At 49.0% G+C, this 22,199-nt stretch overlaps 1 protein-coding gene across 1 annotated transcript in view; it reads right to left on the bottom strand.

Moving 5' to 3' along the window:
* Window positions 1-17,429: 17,429 nt before the first annotated feature.
* Window positions 17,430-22,199, bottom strand: part of serhl (serine hydrolase like) — a 43,254-nt gene continuing 38,484 nt past the window's right edge. Inside the window, exons 12-13 of the mRNA XM_078430449.1 lie at window positions 19,114-20,676; window positions 17,430-18,874 (exon numbers count right to left, since the gene is read on the bottom strand). Coding sequence (XP_078286575.1) covers window positions 20,566-20,676 — 111 coding nt within the window. The 3' untranslated portion in view covers window positions 17,430-18,874; window positions 19,114-20,565. The remainder of the gene's footprint in view (window positions 18,875-19,113; window positions 20,677-22,199) is intronic.

Here is a 22,199-nt window from a genome sequence, read left to right as displayed (position 1 = left end):
TGACAGCCGCTCCGACCTCTCCACTAACGCTGCCAGCTCCTCTCCGAGCCCCCAGCTCCGTCAACTCGCGGTCATGGGGAGAACGTACAAACTCCGTACAGACAGCACCCATAGTCGGGATCGAATCCGGGTCTCTGGCGCTGTAAGGCAGCAACTCTACCGCTGTTGTACCCCAACTGGCTGATTAACTATGAAATATTGTTTAATATAATTTTGAAGGAATTAGAAGTAACACTAACAAGTTGAAGGAATTAGAAATAACACTAGCAGGTTTGCGGATGACACAAAGCTGGGTGGCAGTGTGAACTGTAAAGAGGATGTTAGGAGGCTGCAGGGTCAAGTCAAGTCAAGTCAATTTTATTTGTATAGCACATTTAAAAACAACCCACGTTGACCAAAGTGCTGCACATCTGATTAGGTTCCAATGGGGAAAAAAAAAGAAACAGACAGTAGCACGCAAACAGTTCACAGCGCCTCCTCAATGAGCCTAAACGCTAGGGAGTAGAAATAGGTTTTGAGCCTGGACTTAAAGGAGTCGATGGAGGGGGCAGTTCTGATGGGGAGAGGGATGCTGTTCCACAGTCTAGGAGCTGCAACCGCAAAAGCGCGGTCACCCCTGAGCTTAAGCCTAGACCGCGACTGGACAGGCTGAGTGAGTGGGCAGATGCGTGGCAAATGCAGTATAATATAGATAAATGTGAGGTTATCCACTTTGGCGGCAAAAGCAAGGAGGCAGATTATTATTTCAATGGTGTCAGGTTAGGTAAGGGGGAAGTGCAGCGAGACCTGGGTGTCCTTGTACACCAGTCACTGAAAGTTGGCGTGCAGGTACAGCAGGCAGTGAAGAAAGCTAATAGCATGTTGGCCTTCTTAACGAGAGGATTTCAGTATAGGAGCAAATAGGTTCTTCTGCAATTGTATAGGGCCCTGGTAAGACCACATCTGGAGTATTGTGTACAGTTTTGGTCTCCTAATTTGAGAAAGGACATCCTTGTAATTGAGGCAGTGCAGCGTAGGTTCACGAGATTGATCCCTGGGATGGTGGGACTGTCATATGAGGAAAGATTGAAAAGACTAGGCTTGTATTCACTGGAGTTTAGAAGGATGAGAGGGGATCTTACAGACATATAAAATTATAAAAGGACTGCTAGATGCAGGGAAAATGTTCCCAATGTTGGGCGAGTCCAGAACCAGGTGCCAGTCTTAGAATAAAGGGGAGGCCATTTAAAACTGAGGAGAGAAGGAACTGTTTCACCCAGAGAGTTGTGAATTTGTGGAATTCTCTGCCACAGAGGGCAGTGGAGGCCAAATCACTGGATGGATTTAAGAGAGTTAGATAGAGCTCTAGGGGCCAGTGGAATCAAGGGATATGGAGAGAAGGCAGGCACGGGTTATTGATTGTGGATGATCAGCCATGATCACAATGAATGGTGGTGCTGGCTCAAATGGCCTCCTTCTACACCTATTTTCTATGTCTTTATAATCTGGGAAATATTCTCAGAATAGTGAGAAATGGTCTTGCTTTGTTTCAATGTTTGCATCTACTTGTGATCATCTTTTCCACAGCCAACAATGGGCCATTGTGGGCTCCACCTCTGCGGGCTCCAACATCGTTGCTGCCTTTGATTTTGTTCTTTTCATACCTTTCTAGAGCTCTATCTAACTCTCTTAAATCCATCCAGTGATTTGGCCTCCACTGCCCTCTGTGGCAGAGAATTCCACAAATTCACAACTCTCTGGGTGAAAAAGTTCCTTCTCTCCTCAGTTTTAAATGACCTCCCCTTTATTCTAAGACTGGCACCTGGTTCTGGACTCTCCCAACATTGGGAGCATTTCCCCTGCATCTAGCAGTCCTTTTATAATTTTATATGACTATAAGACCCCCTCTCATCCTTCTAAACTCCAGTGAATACAAGCCTAGACTTTTCAATCTTTCCTCATATGACAGTCCCACCATCCCAGGGATCAATCTCGTGAACCTACACTGCATGGAGTTTCCATTTCCCCTGACTCTCAGTCTTAATAAGGGTCTCGACCAGAAATGTTATCCGTTCCTTTTCTCCAGAGATGCTGACTGACCCGATGAGTTACTCCAGCATTTAGTATCCGTCTTAAGCCACCAACATAAATTTGAATTACATTTTCTTTAGACAGCTTTTACGCATTTTATTCAGTCCTTTACTTGAGACAACAAAGATGCCGTTCCTTGCTTTTGGTATGTATGATAGATCACAGTCCTATAAATTACTTAAGCTGTTTATGGTCTTTATGGACTCCACCCTTCCTGAGATCAGTTGCCAGCCCTGATTTGGTCTGGCCTTTTCTCACCTCCAGTTTCTCCCTCCCAGCCTTCTACTCACAGCATGAAGTATTCCAACCCAAATCCTCACCTTCTCTTTTTCTCCAGAGATGCTGCCTGACCCACTCAGTTACTCCTGCACCGTGTGGTTTATCTTTGGTATAAACCGGCATCTACAGTTCTTTCCAACACACAATGACTGCATCATTTAATATATTTTACTTTGGTAATCTTTTAAAAAATTCTAATAATTTGAATATTTCGTTTTTGGAGGTTAATACACCAGACTTGACACAATCCCTTTCCTGGCTCAGGTTCCACCAGAGAGCTCTGGAAGCAAGTATTTCTTGGCATTCCAGTGCACTGTTGAGGGAGTTCAGCACTTAGAAACATAGAAAATAGGTGCAGGAGTAGGCCATTCGGCCCTTCGAGCCTGCACCGCCATTCAATATGATCATGCTGATCATCCAACTCAGTATCCCGTACCTGCCTTCTCTCCATACCCCCTGATCCCTTTAGCCACAAGGGCCACATCTAACTCCCTCTTAAATATAGCCAATGAACTGGCCTCAACTACCTTCTGTGGCAGAGAATTCCACAGGTGCTGTCTTCTTGAGATGAGATTTCAAATGAAGATTCCCCACTGCTATTTGTATTGTGTGTTAAAGGTCGCCGCATGCAAATTTGCAGATTCGCAGGGCTCCTCTCACGAGAACAGCAGGAGGACAGCAGTGTCGCAGCGGTAGAGTTGCCGCCTTACAGCGCCAGGGACCCAGGTTCAATGTTGACTAAAGGTGCAGTCTGTACTCTCCCCGTGGACCTGCGTGGGTTTTTCCCTGGGAGCTCTGCTTTCCTCTCGCACTCCAAAGGCGTGCCTCATCGCCAGAACTAACCAACAAGCACCAAGACCTGGCTTGGCTGGCGGTGAGAGGAGCCCTCTCAGTCAGATCCTTCCTGCACCGCCGGGAACCTCACTACCAGCGCACGCTGCCTCCGGGACGGCTGCTACGGAGAGGAGACGGTGGCCCACCTCTTCACAGAGTGTGGATTTGCCAAGAGAGTCTGGAGAGGTTTGCAGGGGTCCCTATCATGATTCATTCAGAGCAGCTCCGTCACCGAGGACTCTGTGATCTACGGACTGTTCCCAGGGACGCATTCCGAGACTGACATCGAGTGCTGCTGGAAGGTCATCAACTCGGTGAAAGACGCTCTTTGGTCTGCCCGAACTTTGCTGGGCTCCCGGCAGAGCGAGATGTCCATCGGGGAATGTTGCCGACTGGCCCGCTGCAGACTGCAGGAGTACGTGCTGAGGGACGCACTGAAGCTTGGTGCAGCCAATGCCAAGGCCCTGTGGGGGAGGACCACAGTCTAGGGTCCTTCCGCTGCTGGACATGGGGGGGCAGGGTGTGGTTGGAGAGAGACGCCCCTCCAAATAAGGGATACTGGGTAAATGACTGTAAATGTAAGTAAATGTCTAAGTGAATGCCTGTATCGAATGTAACCTCTGGAAATGTCGGATGGGCTTGTTAAAAAAGATGTTTTGTAAATGATATTTATTACTTGAATAAAGTATTTTTTGATATTATAAAAAAAAAAAAAAGTACAGGTTAATTGGGCTTGGTAAAAATGGTAAATTGTCCCTAGTGTGTAGGATAGTGTTAATCTACAGGGTTCACTGGTTGACGTGGATTCAGTGGGGCCACTCTGCATCTCTAAACTAAACTGCATTGATGCACCTGGTCTCTTTTTGCCAGCAAGATGTGGGATCTGAACACGATACATCAACTGTTAATTCCTCCATCAGCTCTCCTGTTTTTCAATACTGTGTCTCCTTTCAGGGTTTGGACACGCACAGAACACTTTGTTCTCTCTTGACAACCTTCTGATGTTAGATTTTGGAGTACTCTGCAGGGGAGGACACCTTGATCACTAAGGAGGTTCTCCCAGGACGAGTTGGATTGGCTACAACCCTAATGTTCTTATAAGAGCAGTACCAGTATTGAGTCGTGGATTACTGACGAGGAGCGGAGGTCAGGAGCAGGAGTCTGGTTTAGGGGTGGATCCATGCTGGTTGGGTAACCAACCTAACACCCTTATCCAGGTGGGATGGCAGCAGCAAGTGGAGCTGGAGGGCAGGGTATCTGGAACACCCTGCGAGTATCGGTAAAGGACCTCAGGGAGGGGACCCCTTTCTCACGGGACCTCTTCATCAAGAAGGTGCTGTTGGAGGTTTGGTCTGGGTGGATCACCTGTCCCAGAGCAGACCTTGACCCGCTTGGCCTTAGACAGGATCTGGCCCTTCGAGCCAGCACCGCCATTCAAGGTGATCATGGCTGATCATTCTCAATCAGTACCCCGTTCCTGCCTTCTCCCCATACCCCCTGACTCCGCTATCCTTAAGAGCTCTATCTAGCTCCCTCTTGAATGCAGTCAGAGAATGGCCTCCACTGCCTTCTGAGGCAGAGAATTCCACAGATTCCACAACTCTCTGACTGAAAAAGTTTTTCCTCATCTCAGTTCTAAATGGCCTACCCCTTTTCTTAAACTGTGGCCCCTGGTTCTGGACCCCCCCAACATTGGGAACATGTTTCCTGCCTCTAACGTGTCTAACCCCTTAATAATCTTATATGTTTCGATAAGATCCCCTCTCATCCTTCTAAATTCAGTGTATACAAGCCTAGCCGCTCCAGTCTTTCAACATACGACAGTCCCCGCCATTCCGGGAATTAACCTAGTAAACCTACGCTGCACGCCCTCATTAGCAAGAATATCCTTCCTCAAATTTGGAGACCAAAACTACACACAGTACTCCAGGTGCGGTCTCACTAGGGCCCTAAAAACGTCAAATATTTCCTAATGGATTTTATTCAAATTGGTTCATTTAATTCTCCCCACATTTAAAGTGGGGTTCGTGCTGCAGATCCACCTTTCACCAATAGATGTCTCTGTAATGTCCCCCTTTCCAATGGCGCAACAGTGGATTAAGTCTCTTCTCGGGCTAAACCTGTAACAGAGGATATTACCAGATCTGGTCGTCACATGTGAATCGGCTGGGGGTGGGTTCAAAACTTTGCTTTTGTTGTCGCTAATAATGCACTTTATTCATAATATAGTCAGTAAAATACATTGGATACATGTCGTTCTCTATATTCACCATATCGTCAACACAATAGTGTAAGAAAATAACTGCAGATGCTGGTACAAATCGAAGGTATTTATTTCACAAAATGCTGGAGTAACTCAGCAGGTCAGGCAGCATCTCGGAGAGAAGGAATGGGTGACGTTTCGGGTCGAAACCCTTCTTCAGACTGAAGAAGTCAACTCAATATATTCTCTTTTGTTTAGCTTAGAGATACATTTTAGCTTAGAGATACAGCGCGGAAAATCGTTGCACCGACCAACGATCCCCGCACATTAACACTATCCTACACATGCTAGGAACAATTTCTATTTATACCAATCCAATTAACCCATAAACACCCGAAACGTCACCCGTTCCTTCTCTCCAGAGATGCTGCCTGTCCCGCTGAGTTACTCCGGCCTTTTTGTGTCAACCTGCAAACCTGCACGTCTTTGGAGTGTGGGAGGAATCCGGAGTACCCGGAGAAAACCCACGCAGGTCGCGGGGAGAACGTACAAACTCCGCACAGGCAGCGCCCGTAGACAGGATCGAAACGTATAAGATTATTGAGGGGTTGGACACGTTAGAGCAGGGAAACATGTTGCCAATGTTGGGGGAGTCCAGAACCAGGGGCCACAGTTTAAGAATAAGGGGTAGGCCATTTAGAACGGAGACGAGGAAAACGTTTCCAGTCAGAGAGTTGTGAATCTGTGGAATTCTCTGCCTCAGAAGGCAGTGGAGGCCAATTCTCTGAATGCATTCAAGAGAGAGCTGGATAGAGCTCTTAAGGATAGAGGAGTCAGGGGGTATGGGGAGAAGGCGGGAACGGGGGTACTGATTGAGAATGATCAGCCATGATCACATTGAATGGCGGTGCTGGCTCGAAGGGCCGAATGGCCTCCTCCTGCACCTATTGTCTATTGTGTAACCCTGGATCTCTGGCGCTGTGAGGCAGCAACTCTACCGCTGCGCCACATTGGCCCACTCGTGTCCTGTGGAGTCCCAGCTGGGAAGAGGAGGGATGTTCTCCTTCACCCCTGATCAGCTGCCTGACCCCAGGCGGTGTGCTGAACTGGCCGTCCGCAGAAACACACACAACACCCACAGGCAACTATCTCCTGGACGTTTTGAGGCAGGGGTAGATTCTTGATTAGTACGGGTGACAGGGGGTCATGGGGAGAAGGCAGGAGAATGGGATTGAGAGGGAGAGATAGATTAGCCACGATTGAATGGCAGTGTAGACTTGATGGGCCGAGTGGCCTAATTCTACTTCTATCACTTATGAAGTTCGGAAAGTATCGATGAAAGACTGGCCCCCAGCTCCCTGAAACTTGCAGTTATCCCTGAACTGGGAGCTGTCCGCCGCCCTGGTGCTGGAAACTGGTGACTGTATCCACACCTCACATCGAAGCATTCAATAGACAATAGGTGCAGGAGGAGGCCATTCAGCGCTAAGAGCCAGCACCGCCATTCAATGTGATCATGGCTGATCATTCTCAATCAGTACCCCGTTCCTGCCTTCTCCCCATACCCCCTGACTCCGCTATCATTAAGAGCTCTATCTAGCTCTCACTTGGATGCATTCAGAGAATTGGCCTCCACTGCCTTCTGAGGCAGAGAATTCCACATTCATAAGTCAAGCGTTAAGAGTGTTTCGGTTTGAAGAAGGGCCTCGACCCGAAACATTCACCATTCCTTCTCTCTCCAGAGATGCTGCCTGTCCCGCTGAGTTACTCCAGCATTTTGTGTCTATCTTTATGTTTAAACCAGCATCATCTGCACAGTTTTTAGTTGCGATATGTTCTCACTTCGGCGTGGAGTCGGTGGTCCGAGTAACTCAGCGGGTCAGGCAGCATCTCTGGAGAAAAAGGATGGGTGATAGCTCGGGTCGGGACCCTTCTTCAGACTGAAGGCTGTCTCCCTGTCTGTCTAAACGAAACTACTTGCAGCAGCACAACAGGTTTGCAAGCACAGCATTGGATGGTTAATAAAGAAACAAAATTGTTTTGTTTGACAGACGCAAAACGCTGGAGTAACTCATCGGGTCAGGCAGCATCTCTGGAGAGACGGAATGGGTGACGTTTCGTGTCGAGACCCTTCTTCAGACTGAGGGCCAGGGGAGAGGGAGGCACAGAGACAAGGGATTGTGAGGTGTGAAAATGAGACATCAAAGGGGGCGGTTCATTGTTAGCTAGGAGAAGATGACAACGAGGCAGACAATGATAAACTATAGTCAGACTGGTAGGAGAACTGGAGTGGGGGAGGGATGGAGAGAGAGGGAGAAAGCAAGGGCTACTTGAAAGTTGGAGAAGTCCAGAACCAGGGGACAGAGTTTAAGAATAAGGGGTAGGAATTGGACAAATAAACATCATATATTGTCGATTTTTTTAAAGAAAAAAAAAGCCTCTCCCTTTAAATTGTCCTGGTTACCTGAACTCACTCTCTCTCTCTCTCCTCTCTCTCTCTCTCTCTCTCTCTCTCTCTCTCTCTCTCTCTCTCAGTCTCTCTCTCACTCTCTCTCTCTCTGTCTTTCTCTCTCTCTCTCTCTCTCTCTCTCTCTCTCACTCTCTCTCTCTCACTCTCTCTCTCTCTCTCTCACTCACTCTCTCTGTCTCTCTCTCTCTCTCTCTCAGTCTCTCTCTCACTCTCTCTCTCTGTCTTTCTCTCTCTCTCTCTCTCTCTCTCTCTCTCTCTCTCTCTCACTCTCTCTCTCTCTCTCTCTCACTCTCTCTCTCTCTCTCTCTCTGGCTCTCTCTCTCTCTCTCTCTCTCTCTCTCTCTCTCTCACTCTCTCATCACTCTCTCACTCTCCAATCCTCCCCGTGTTCCGTACAACCTGCGCACACGGACGGGCACCGCGGAGGGCTGCAGAATGGGCTCGCCAACAGCCAAGGGCATCTTCTGCCGGGCGTGAGCGGGGCATGTCTGCTCACCTTCCGTCCCCACACCTCCCGCAACAAGTGGTCCCGGCCGGAGTAACTCAGCGGGTCAGGCAGCATCTCTGGAGAGAAGGAATGGCTGACGTTTCGGGGTCGAGACCCTTCTTCAGACGGTCGATTTGTACCAGCATCTGCAGTTATTTTCCTACTAAGACTCCCTCTCTGGGTCAGCGAGCTCAGCCGGCGGCCACTCTGCCCACATTTACTCGCTGCTACCCCATCACCGCTGTCATCTGTCATCACCTCCCACACGCTGTTTCTGTTCGTTTTCCAGAACAGTTCGCGTTACGGACAGTTCTCAGGAACGGAACAATAGACAATTGGTGCAGGAGGAGGCCATTCGGCCCTTCGAGCCAGCACCGCCATTCAATGTGATCATGGCTGATCATTCTCAATTAGTACCCCGTTCCTGCCTTCTCCCCATAACCCCCTGACTCCGCTATCCTTAAGAGCTCTATCTAGCTCTCTCTTGAATGCATTCAGAGAATTGGCCTCCACTGCCTTCTGAGGCAGAAAATTCCACAGATTCACAACTCTCTGACTGAAAAAGTTTTTCCTCATCTCAGTTCTAAATGGCCAACCCCTTATTCTTAAACTGTGGCCCCTTGTTCTGGACTCCCCCAACATTGGGAACATGTTTCCTGCCTCTAACGTGTCCAACCCCTTAATAATCTTATACGTTTCGATAAGATCCCCTCTCATCCTTCTAAATTCCAGTGTATACAAGCCTAGTCGCTCCAGTCTTTCAACATACGACAGTCCCGCCATTCCGGGAATTAACTTAGTAAACCTACGCTGCACGCCCTCAATGGCAAGAAGATCCTTCCTCAAATTTGGAGACCAAAACTGCACACAGTACTCCAGGTGCAGTCTCACTCTCTCACTCTCTCACTGTCTCTCACTCACTCAGAACCCTCTCGTAACCCGGAGAGGAGCTGCACTTGAAATCCCCTGCAGCTTTTGTTTGTTTAGGGTAAGAGGTCGAAAACAAAGATACTAGAGGAGCCAGATAGTGTAAGAAAATAACTGCAGATGCTGGTACAAATCGAAGGTATTGATTTCACAAAATGCTGGAGTAACTCAGCGGGTCAGGCAGCATCTCAGGAGAGAAGGAATGGGCAACGTTTCGGGTCGAGACCCTTCTTCAGAAGATAGACCACTAGTATCTTTGTCACGGTGTAGTAGTAGGTCACGGTGTCATTTTAGTCGGCAGGAACTTGATGAAACATTTAAAAAGAAAAATAACAAAAATCTGTGAATTGATAGATGAGATATATTCTGCATTTTAATGGTATCATCACACATACTGTTCCCCCAAAACACTGATTACACTGCGAGAGGCAGAGCGAACAGCAGGTTTTGCTACTTCAGTATAGTGCGCAGGCTCGGCAATCATTTCGCTCAGCACCTTCGCTCAGTCCGCCTTAACCAACCTGATCTCCCGGTGGCTCAGCACTTCAACTCCCCCCTCCCACTCCCAGTCTGTCCTTTCAGTCCTTGGCCTCCTCCAATGCCTTTGTGAGGCCTAGCACAAATTGGGGGAACAGCACCTCATATTTCGCTTGGGCAGCTTACACCCCACCGGTATGAGCATTGACTTCTCTAACTTCAGATAGTTCCTCTGACCCTCTCTTCCCCTCCCCCTTCCCAGTTCTCCCACTCTCTTCCTGTCTCCACCTATATCCTTTCTTTGTCCCGCTCCCTCCCCTGACGTTAGTCTGAAGAAGGGTCTCGACCCGAAACGTCACCCACTCCTTCTCTGCAGAGATGCTGCCTGACCTGCTGAGTTACTCCAGCATTGTGTGATATCCTGATACACTTCAGTACAGGCATTTTCAACGGAGTGGTCCATCTTGCTCCTCTAGTATCGTTGCTTGAAATCCCCAGCAGCTTTTGTTTGTTATGGGTAAGAGGTCAAATATGGCTGGTCACATGTGTGACATGTGTGACCATGTGAGGTCACACACGTGACCAGTCGTATTTGACCTCTTACCCTAAACATTGTCAGCATCTATCTACTAAAACTCTCATTTGTTTGTTTATTTGTGATCGAACTACAGCCGAAACGGTACACGATAGCATGACAATGTTAGGCCCACCTTACTCACCGTCATCACTTTAACGGTAAAGCAAGTCGTTTTATTGAAATCGGTGTTATATTTTTAAAGTTATTCACATTTTAAAGTTTAAATCTATCTCCTAGGGAGGAAGGGAGGAGGGAGGGGGGGGAGGAGGGTGGATAAGGGGGGGTTGAGGGGGAAGGGGAAGTGGGGAGGGGAGGGGGAGGGGAAGGAGGGGCTAGGAGAGGGTGCTGCACCAATGCAGGAGAGGTTTGGGCCCAACGGGAACCATATAGAAATTTCACGTGATAAACTTTGACATATATAACTCATATATACAGTACAAAACAATATACCTGTAATGCTTTCAGAATTAGAAGAGATGTATTTCACAATTTGTCACATTTTTGGTCACACACTTGACCAAGGATGGCCCTATTGCGCTACAATGCTGAGAACTATATTCTGCACTCTGTATCTTCCCCTTTGCTCTGCCTATAGTTTTCATGTGTAATATTAACGTATTTGACTGGACAGTACGTAAAACCTCGGTACCATGACAATAATAAATCTAAATGCCCCCCTCCTGTGCAGTGGCTCCCCCAGCCAGAAGGTGGGCCATGTGAGGCTGCTGTTCATTGATTTTAGTTCAGCTTTCAACACAATAGTCCCCACCAGACTGGCTGAGAAGCTGCTGAAACTGGGGCTTTGCCGCACTGGTGAGTAAGGCAAGGCAGCGCCTTTACCACCTCAGACAGTTGAGGAGATTTAGAGTCTCTCTAAGGATCCTTCAGTGCTTCTACTCTTGGGCTGTAGAGAGCATCTTGTCCGGGAACATCTCAGTCTGGTTTGGGAACAGCTCTGCCCAGGACAGGATGACCCTGCAGAGAGTAGTGCGTTCGGCTGAACGCACCATGGGAACTACACTCACCCCCCTGCAGGACCTATACATCAGGAGGTGCAGATCCAGAGCCAGCAACATTATGGGGGACCCCTACCACCCCAGCAACGGACTGTTCCAGCTGCTACGGTCAGGCAAACGCCTCCGCTGTCACGCTGTGAAAACAGAGAGGATGAGACGGAGTTTCTTCCCACAGGCCATCAGGACTGTTAACTCTCATATCACCAGGGACTAATTTAATTTACTGTATTAATTTATTTTTTGTGTTAAACATTTTTTTTCTTCTCTATTCTGTTTTGTAGTTTTAGCACAATCCGCAGGCGTTGCCACTTTCATTTCACTGCACATCTTGTATATGTATGTGACAGATAAACTTGACTTGACACAGGAGTTCAGGCTCAGCCTCTGAAGTGTTTTTTGTTGTTTTTGTCTCAATTGTAGTGTTAATATGATGTAGTGTTGTATGTTATGTTTTGGGGGAGGGTGGGAGGGAACGGGAACTGTAACTGTAACATTCTCTCTCCAGAACGGAGACGTGACCTTTGTTCTGTGCCGTGTCTCCGTTCCCGTTGCGGCCTACCACCGGCCATGCACCTGGGACCACCTGGGTCTCTGGTTCGCAGAGCCCGCGGTCCGGACTCACCACCTGCGGCGCTGGCTGCCTGCGAATGCTGCGGGAACGGCTGCGACTCGTCTCCGGAGGCTCCGGCGCGGGCCGCGTGGACGTCGGAAGCCCGCAGGCCCCTGGATGGGGGCCGACATCGGGAGCTCCGGCAGCGGCAGAGGCAACGTGTTCGCCCGCCCCGAATCGCGGGGCTTGGGTCGGCCCGCCACGGACCTTTCACCATCCGGCGCGGCCTGAAATAGGCCGCGGGATTTTTTTTCACCGCCCAGCGGGGGCTTCAATATCGGGAGCCCCGACCGCCACGACGTGGCAACTCCAACAGCCTGACCGCGGGACAAGACGGCAGGGAAGAGAAAAAGACATTCTGGCCTTCCATCACAGTGAGGAGGGACTGGAGGAGACTCACTGTGATGGATGTTTCTTTTTGTTTGGTGTTAGTTGTGATTGTATGTGTTATTGCATTTTTATTGATTAATCTTATTGGCCTTATTGTTCAACTGCGGGTAATGTTTCATTTTACTACACATTTATGTGTATGTAACAAATAAACGACTATTGACTATTGACTATTGAGTCCCATCCGAAGTCTACAGAGGGAGCCGCTGACCGTCCAACATTACTTTCCAACTGGGCACAGACACAAAATGCTGGAGTAACTCAGCGGGACAAGCAGCATCTCTGGAGAGAAGGGATGGGTGACGTTTCGGGCCGAGACCCCTCTTCAGACCGACAGCCAGGAGAGAGGGAGACGCAGAGACAAGGAATTGTGAGGTGTGAAAATGAGACATCAAAGGGAACAAGGTTCAAGGGAAATGTAGAACGGTTCATTGTTAGCTAGAAGAAGATGACAACGAGGCATACAAAGATAAACTTTAGTCAGACTGGTTGGAGAACTAGAGTGGGGGAGGGATGGAGAGAGAGGGAAAGCAAGGGCTACCTTGAAGTTGGAGAAGTCCAGAACCAGGGGCCACATTTTAAGAATAAGGGGTAGGCCATTTAGAACGGAGATGAGGAAAAACCTTTTCACCCAGAGAGTTGTGAATCTGTGGAATTCTCTGCTTCAGAAGGCAGTGGAGGCCAATTCTCTGGTTGGTTCAAGAGAGAGCTAGATAGAGCTCTTAAAGATAGAGGAGTCAAGGGATATGGGGAGAAGGCAGGAACTGGGGTACCGATTGTGGATGGTCAGTCATGATCACGGTGAATAGCGGTGCTGGCTGGAGGGGCCGGATGGCCTCCTCCTGCACCTATTGTCTATTGTCTAAGTCAATATTCATACCGCTGGGTTGTAAGCTGTCCATGCGGAATAATGTGGGAACTGGTTTCAATGGACTACAGAGGACAGCTCTCTCACCAAGGGCAGTGAGATGGAGACACCGGAGACAGGAGTCCTGAAGCATTTAGAGTGACTGCTTTGTGCTGAGTCCAAGCTCGGTCCTAGGAATGGCCCTGAGATTCCCATTGCATGAGGCCTCCTCTGCTCCAGTTCCCAATGTCCACGTCATCCACCTTGGACATTACTGTTTCTCTCCTCACAGTTGTTGCTAGACCTGCTGCGTTTTTCCATATTTTAATTTTTTTAAATCCCCATTCAAGCCCCTCTCAGAAGAGCAAAGATGCGTGGATAAGACACAGCATTTCCCTTACAGTTTCTACAATCTCCGATGCTGTGGTCAATGGGGACAACTCATTACGTGTGGCACAATGGCACACCTGGTAGAAGCACCACCTCGCTTGTACTCGCTGGAATTTAGAAGATTGAGGGGGGATCTTATAGAAACTTACAAAATTCTTAAGGGGTTGGACAGGCTAGATGCAGGAAGATTGTTCCCGATGTTGAGGAAGTCCAGAACAAGGGGTCACACACAGTTTAAGGATAAGGGGGAAGTCTTTTAGGACCGAGATGAGAAAGTTTTTTTTCACACAGAGAGTGGTGAATCTGTGGAATTCTCTGCCACAGAAGGTAGTTGAGGCCAGTTCATTGGCTATATTTAAGAGGGAGTTAGATGTGGCCCTTGTGGCTAAAGGGATCAGGGGGTATGGAGAGAAGGCAGGTACGGGATACTGAGTTGTTTGATCAGCCATGATCATATTGAATGGCGGTGCAGGCTCGAAGGGCCGAATGGCCTACTCCTGCACCTATTTTCTATGTTTCTATGTTTCTCATAGCACCAGAGACCCAATCCTGACCTTGGGTGCTGTCAGCGTGGAGTTTGCACGTTGTCCCTGTGACCGCGTGAGTTTCCTTCAGGCACTCTGGTTTCCTCGCAACTCCCCAAAACTCGTATGTCAGTAGGTTAATTAGCAATTAAATTGCTGTAAACTGGTGTACAGGGAGTGGATGCAAAAGTGGGATAATATCGAACTCGTGTGATCGATGGTCGGTGTGGAATCTGTGGGCCAAAGGGCCTGTTTCCATGCTGGCTCACACTATGACACTAACTCCCTCTCACCTCCCTCATGTAAGCCTCCTAATAGTCCAGTTTAGTTTAATTTAGAGATGCAGCACAGAAACAGGCCCTTCGGCCCACCGAGTCCACACCAACTAGTGATCATGCTGTACACTAGCACTGTCCTACATACCAGGGACAATTTTGCAATCTTTACCAAAGGCAAATTAATCTACAAACCTGTTCGTCTTTGGAGTGTGGGAGGAAACCGGAGCACCCGGAGAAAACCCATGCGGTCACGGGGAGAAGGTACAAACTCCGTACAGACAGCACCCATAGTCAGGATCGAACCCGGGTCTCTGGTGCTGTCAGGCAGCAACTCTACCACTGCGCCACCGTGCCACCAATAGTAGGCAGATCCCCGGTCTCACAGGTAACATGGATGGGGAAGCACTAGAATAGTAGAGAGGACCACTGCAGGTGGGCAGAGACGGGCGAGGGAAGTGCCAGCAGGAAGTGCCAGAAGTCCCAGTCCATTGCTCTCTGCCCAAACATCACCTTTCCAAACGCTCATCCAAAACCTGCAGGATTTTGTCCCCCTCCATTAACCCCACCCTCAACCTTGTCTGTTCTATGGAGAGCAATCCATCTCTTTAGGTAGCTCGGGCTCCTTTCCAAGGTATTCTGGTAAAACTCTGCCACCTGCACAAGCCCCTCCTGTGAGCCTGTTGTCCACATCTGTTCCTGATGACCACATCTGGGCTTGATATCCACATCTGGGCGTGATATCCACATCTGTTCTTGATACCCACATCTGTTCTTGATGTTCACATCTGACAGTGGTCCACATCTTTCTTGATGTTCACATCTGTTCTTGAAGTTCACATCTGGGGAGTGATGTCCACATCTGTTCCTGATGCCCACATCTGTTCTTGGTTCACAACTGAGTTTGATGCCCACACCTGGGATTGATTACCATATTTGGGGGTGATGTCGCACATCTGGATTTGATGTCCACATCTGGGCTTGTAGTCCACACCTGGGATTGATGTCCACATCTGTGCTTGATCCAGTGGAGAGAACAGACCGCCCTGTATGCCAGAGGTAGCAAGTTCCTCTGACAACACCCACCTCTCACCCTCCTCCCCAACAACGTAAAATGGAGCAAACTATTTGTGGCTTTCCCGCCCAGGTCTCCAGTCACTGACTGGCCAAGGTCACCTCTTGAAACGTACCTGGAGCCAGCCGTGGAGTTTCAGAGCAAAAACCCAAACTATTTATTAACATCATTATTAACAGACAAAAGCCGGATACAGGCTACCGTAGATTAACTGTTACAACTGGGAACGTTCAGAAATGACTCCTAGCGAGTGCAATTAACCGTGTAGAACAGGAATTGAAATTATGCATCGGAAGGGAACTGCAGATGCTGGTTTACACTGTAGACACAAACTGTTGGAGTAACTCAGCGGGACAGGCAGCATCTCTGGAGAGAAGGAATAGGTGACGTTTTGGGTCGAGGCCCTTCAGAAGAGTCTCGACCCGAAACGTCACCTATTCCTTCTATCCAGAGATGCTGCCTGTCCCGCTGAGTTACTCCAGCATTTTGTGTCTATCTAGGAACTCAAATTAACTATCTAACTTTGTCAGTGTGACCTTGAACCATTTTAGGACTTTCTGATTACATAATCTACTAGAATGTTACCTGGAAAAGGGGGTTTTAGCGACAAGAGGTTGGACTGACTTGGAGTATTTTCACTGGAGAGTCCAAGGTTGATAGAAGTGTGTAAAATTATGAGAGGCATCGATAGAGTAGACAGTCAGAACCTTTTTTTCTCCAGGGTGGATACGTCAAAGCCTAGAGGACTGTGCCTTAAAGTGAGAAGGGCAAAGCTTAACGATGATGTACAGGGCAAGATTTTTTTTCACAGAGTGTGGTGGGTGTCTGGAACGGTGGGTGGTGGAGGCCGATACAATAATGGCATTAACGAGGCTTTTAGATAGGCAGACACAAAAGGCTGGAGTAACTCAGCAGGTCAGGCAGCATATCCAGAGAAAAGGAATAGGTGAAGTTTTGGGTCGAGACCCTTCTTCTGAAGAAAGGTCTCTGCCCGAAAGGTTACCTATTCCTTTTCTCCAGAGATGCCACCTGACCCACTGAGTTACTCCAGCCTTTTGTGTCTGATTTCGCTTTAAACTAGCACCTGCAGTTCCTCTCTGCACTTTTAGATGGGCACATGGATATGCTGGGAATGGAGGAATATGGATCAGGTGTAGGCAGACGAGGTTAGTTTATCTTGGCGTTGTGTTTGTACAGATATTGTGGGCCGAAGGGCCTTCTGTGTGCTGTACTTTTCTATGTTCTATACGGCACGGTGGCGCAGCGGTAGAGTTGCTGCCTGACAGCGAATGCAGCGCCGGAAGGCTCAGGTTCGATCCTGACTACGGGCGGCGTCTGTACGGAGTTTGTACGTTCTCCCCGTGACCTGCGTGGGTTTACTCCGAGATCTTCCGTTTCCTCCCACACTCCAAAGACGTGCTGGTATGTAGGTTAATTGACTGGGTAAATGTAAAAAATGTCCCTAGTGGGTGTAGGATAGTGTTAGTGTGCGGGGATCGCTGGGCGGCGCGGACTCGGTGGGCCGAAGGGCCTGTTTCCGCGCTACATCTATAAACCAAACTAAACTCTTTTCACTGTTTACCCCCGAAATTGAACAGTTCCTTCTCTACTGTTGCCCCTCAGACCCCGCCATTGCCCACCACTGGTCTGTTGCGCTTCCACCTCTCTCCCCTGCCTCTCACTCACAGCGAAGGGTCGCCAACTGTCCCGTATTAGCCGGGACATCCCCGTATTTTTGGCCTAAATTGGTTTGTCCCGCACGGGACCGCCCTTGTCCCGTATTAGCAGGGTGGCCAACTTCCTCACTCCCCAAATAAGGGACAAAGGGTGATGTCACTGCCCCGCGTGACCTCATCCCAGCCAGCGGCCACAAGCTCCCGCTCCACCAATGGCGGCCGCCATTGGTGGAGCGGGAGCACGTGGCCGCTGGCTGGGATGAAGGTGACGTCACCCTTTGTCCCTTATTTGGGAGGGAGGAAGTTGGCAACCCTACTCACAGCGATCACAATGGGCTTGGCCCAACGAGAGAGAGACGATGTCTTCATCTGTCTGGGGACATGATCAGTGGCGATGGGTTCCATCTCAATGTCCGCTCATCAGAAAAGGATTGGAGAGAGTTAAGTCGACCAGCAGGGGGAGCCTTACCATTGGACCTGACCCAGTGTAGGAAGGAACTGCAGGCGCTGGTTTGTCCTGAAGACACACACAAAGTGCTGGAGTAACTCAGTGGGACAGGCAGCACCTCTGGACAAAAAAGGAAAAGGTGACGCTTCGGGTCAAGACCCTCCTTCAGACTCAGAGTCAGGGGAGAGGGAAACGGGAGATGAAGAATGTACATAGGACAAAAAAATGAAAGATTTGCAAAAAGCAAAGAGGATCTGGGAAAGGTGAAGCCCACAATGCTTCATTGTTGGCTGTGGGAAAGATGCGAACGAGTACAGCAGACAGTGAAAGTCAACAGGACGACAGTGAAACTAGAGTGGGGGGAGGGACGGAGAGAGAGGGGACGCAAGGATGAGAAGGTTGAGAGGGGATCTTATCGAAACATATAAGATTATTAAGGGGTTGGACACGTTAGAGGCAGGAAACATGTTCCCAATGTTGGGGGAGTCCAGAACAAGGGGCCACAGTTTAAGAATAAGGGGTGGGCCATTTAGAACTGAGATGAGGAAAAACTTTTTCAGTCAGAGAGTTGTGAATCTGTGGAATTCTCTGCCTCAGAAGGCAGTGGAGGCCAATTCTCTGAATGTATTCAAGAGAGAGCTAGATAGAGCTCTTAAGGATAGTGGAGTCAGGGGGTATGGGGAGAAGGCAGGAACGGGGTACTGATTGAGAATGATCAGCCATGATCACATTGAATGGTGGTGCTGGCTCGAAGGGCCGAATGGCCTCCTCCTGCACCTACTGTCTATTGTCTATTGCAAGTCTCGACCCGAAACGTCACCTCCGCCATTTCTCCAGAGATGCTGCCTGACTCGCTGAGTCTCTCCAGTCAGAAAGCCCCTCTTCACACAGAAGGCAGTTTAAATCCGTAACTCTCTCTCCCCCCCTCCCCGCAAAAGGCAGAGAGGCTTCAGGTCAACCAAAAACGGGGAAACGGAGATGGGGTCAGGCAAGGATTACGGAGCTGAGGTGGAGAGTAGGAGCTGTACATGATTACCCACAGTCTGCTATATTGTGACGGAGGGGCTGAATGGCTCAACACTGCTTCTCGAGCGTCATGACTGGATAATCTATGTGGTGCCTGCTGTAGAAGGCTGTGGATGCCAAGTTTAGTTTAGTTTAGAGATACATCGCGGAAACAGGCCCTTCGGCCCTCTGAGCCTGCACCGACCAGAGTTGGTGTTAATCATCGCACATTAACACTATCCTACGCACACTACGGACAATTTACACACACACCAAGCCAATTAACCTGCAAACCTGCACGTCTTTGGAGTGTGGGAGGAAACCGAAGATCTCGCAGGTCACGGGGAGAACGTACAAACCCCGCACAGACAGCGGCCGTAGATGTTTAGATTTTTTAGATTTAGAGGTACAGCACGGAAACAGGCCCTTCGGCCCACTGTGTCCGCGCCGCCCAGCGATCCCCGCACACTAACACTATCCTACACACACTAGGGACAATTTTTACATTTTACCCAGCCAATTAACCTACAAACCTGCACGTCTTTGGAGTGTGGGAGGAAACCGAAGATCTCGGAGAAAACCCACGCAGGTCACGGGGAGAACGTACAAACTCCGTACAGACGGCGCCCGTAGTCGGGATTGAACCCGGGTCTCCGGCGCTGCACGCGCTGTAAGGCAGCAAGTCTACCGCTGCGCCACCGTGGCCGCCAATGGATATTTTTAAGGCAGGGAGAGATAGATTCTTGGTTAGTGCAGGTGTCAGGGGTTTTGGGGAGGAGGCAGGAGAATGAAGTTAAGAGGGAGAGATAGATCAGCCACGATTGGAATGGCGGTGTAGACTTGATGGGCCGAATGGCCAGAATTCTGCTCCTATCACTTATGAACATGAACCGACCCCCCCCCCCACCCCTCCCTACCCCAAGAGTGTTGGATCCCTGGGGCTGGGACAGGAGGTTTTGTGTCTGGTGAATCGGTGAGAGGTGGGGAGGGGAAATGGCACATTCTTACCTCCAGTGAAGTCGAACCTTCAAACTGTATCGGTTGACGAGCCCCTGTTTTTATAATCTCGATCCTCTTCTCAAATTTCAGCCTCTGCCTCTCCTGTCAAAGCCCAGTGTCTCTATTCCCACTCCTACACAACCCAGGATATCTCCCACAGAAAAGTCACCATGTAATTAACACTTGCTCAAGGGCCAGTGGGCAGTTTAATTTAGTTTAGCTTAAAGATACAGCGTGTAAACGAGCTCTTTGGCCCACTGAGTCTTCGGCCCACCGAGCAGGTCCCCCTATCTAAGCAGCTGCATCTTTGGAAGCACCAATTTAAACGAATGTCTAATATTGAAAAGATAAAATTTTCTAACCTGTGAATTAATGAGAATTAAAAACACATTCAACAGCCTCACGGCTAATTCCGTATTTTTAGTTTAGTGATACAGCGCGGAAACAGGCCCTTCGGCCCACCGGGTCCGCGCCGACCAGCGACCCCCGCACACTAACACTATCCTACACCCACCAGGGACAATTTTTACATTTACCAAGCCAATTAACCTACATACCTGCACGTCCTTGGAATGTGGGAGGAAACCGAAGATCTCGGAGAAAACCCCACGCAGGTCACGGGTAGAACGTACAAACTCCGTACAGACGGCACCCGTAGTCGGGATCGAACCCGGGTCTCCGGCGCTGCATTCGCTGTAAGGCAGCAACTCTACCGCTGCGCCACCGTGATCACCTTATCACCTTTCATCCTGTTCACCAATGGGTGATGTCTTCATTGTTAGTTGACTCAGAATAATGAGTTCTTCCTCTTTACATCTCCATTACACGATCAATTAATTTCACATCATTGGCGTTTACACTTCTTCCTGAGGTGCAGATGATTATTTACCACCTGTGTTCCCGATGGATTTGTCACTGCTCTGCCGTTGTCTCCTGTGGGTCATCTCCTCTCCTCGGCTCAGAGCAGCCCCTGTAACTATCTGCCCTCACAGCTTAGAGACGATATCCGCCTTCAGGAAGTCACTGATGAGCCCCGCAACTCTCTCGGGCTCGTTCAAATGGACGTGGTGACTTCCTTCAACCTCCGTCAGCAGGAACTGGGCAAATTTGAGAGAGAGAGAGAGAGAGAGAGAGAGAGAGAGAGGGGAGGAGAGTCAGTTACAGAGGAACGGCAGTGAGATGCACACGGGAATGAGATACATGGAGGTGTTTGAGAGTCTTTTAAAAGGCACGTGGACATAGACAGTAGACAATAGGTGCAGGAGGAGGCCATTCGGCCCTTCAAGCCAGCACCGCCATTCAATGTGATCATGGCTGACCATTCTCAATCAGTACCCCGTTCCTGCCTTCTCCCCATACCCCCCTGACTCCGCTATCCTTAAGAGCTCTATCTAGCTCTCTCTTGAAAGCATTCAGAGAATTGGCCTCCACTGCCTTCTGAAGTAGAGAATTCCACAGATTCAAAACTCTCTGACTGAAAAAGTTTTTCCTCATCTCAGTTCTAAATGGCCTACCCCTTATTCTTAAACTGTGGCCCCTGGTTCTGGACTCCCCCAACATTGGGAACATGTTTCCTGCCTCTAACGTATCCAACCCCTTAATAATCTTATATGTTTCGATAAGATCTCCTCTCATCCTTCTAAATTGCAGTGTTTACAAGCCTAGTCGCTCCAATCTTTCAACATATGACACTCCCGCCATTCCGGGAATTAACCTAGTAAACCTACGCTGCACGCCCTCAATAGCAAGAATATCCTTCCTCAAATTTGGAGACCAAAACTGCAAACAGTACTCCAGGTGAGGTCTCACTAGGGCCCTGTACAACTGCAGAAGGACCTCTTTGCTCCTATACTCAACTCCTCTTGTTATGAAGGCCAACATTCCATTGGCTTTCTTCACTGCCTGCTGTACCTGCATGCTTCCTTTCAGTGACTGATGCACTAGGACACCCAGATCTCGTTGTACGTTCCCTTTTCCTAACTTGACACCATTCAGATAATACTCTGCCTTCCTATTCTTACCACCAAAGTGGATAACCTCACACTTATCCACATTAAACTGCATCTGCCATGCATCCGACCACTCACACAACCTGTCTAAGTCACATGCTGGGAATAGAGGGATATTGATCTTGTGTAGGCAGAGAAATTAGTTTAGTTTAGTTTAGAGATACTGCACAAAAACAGGCCCTTCAGCCCACAATCTGCACCGAACAGCCACCCCCACACATTAACACTATCCCACACGCACTCGGGACAATTTGCACATATACCAAGCCAATTAAGGGTCTCGACCCGAAACGTCACCCATTCCTTCTCTCCCGAGATGCTGCCTGACCTGCTGAGTTACTCCAGCATTTTGTGAATTAACCTACAAACCTGCACGTCTACCCGATCTATTCCTCTCATGAGGAAATCTGAACAAGTTTAATCCGAATAAGTGTGAGGTGTTGCACTTTGTGAGGTTGAATGTAAGGGGGCAGTGTACAGCTGATGGCAAGACCCTGAACAGTATTGATATGCTCTTGGAGTCCAAGTTCATAGCTCACTTAAGATGGCCGGACAAGTAGATAGGCCAGTAAAGAAGGCAAATGACATGTTTACTTTCATCGCTGGTTTCC

Source organism: Rhinoraja longicauda, chromosome 40 (assembly GCF_053455715.1).
Source record: "Rhinoraja longicauda isolate Sanriku21f chromosome 40, sRhiLon1.1, whole genome shotgun sequence".
NCBI lineage: Eukaryota > Metazoa > Chordata > Chondrichthyes > Rajiformes > Arhynchobatidae > Rhinoraja > Rhinoraja longicauda.
This window is presented reverse-complemented; position numbering and strand designations above follow the sequence as displayed.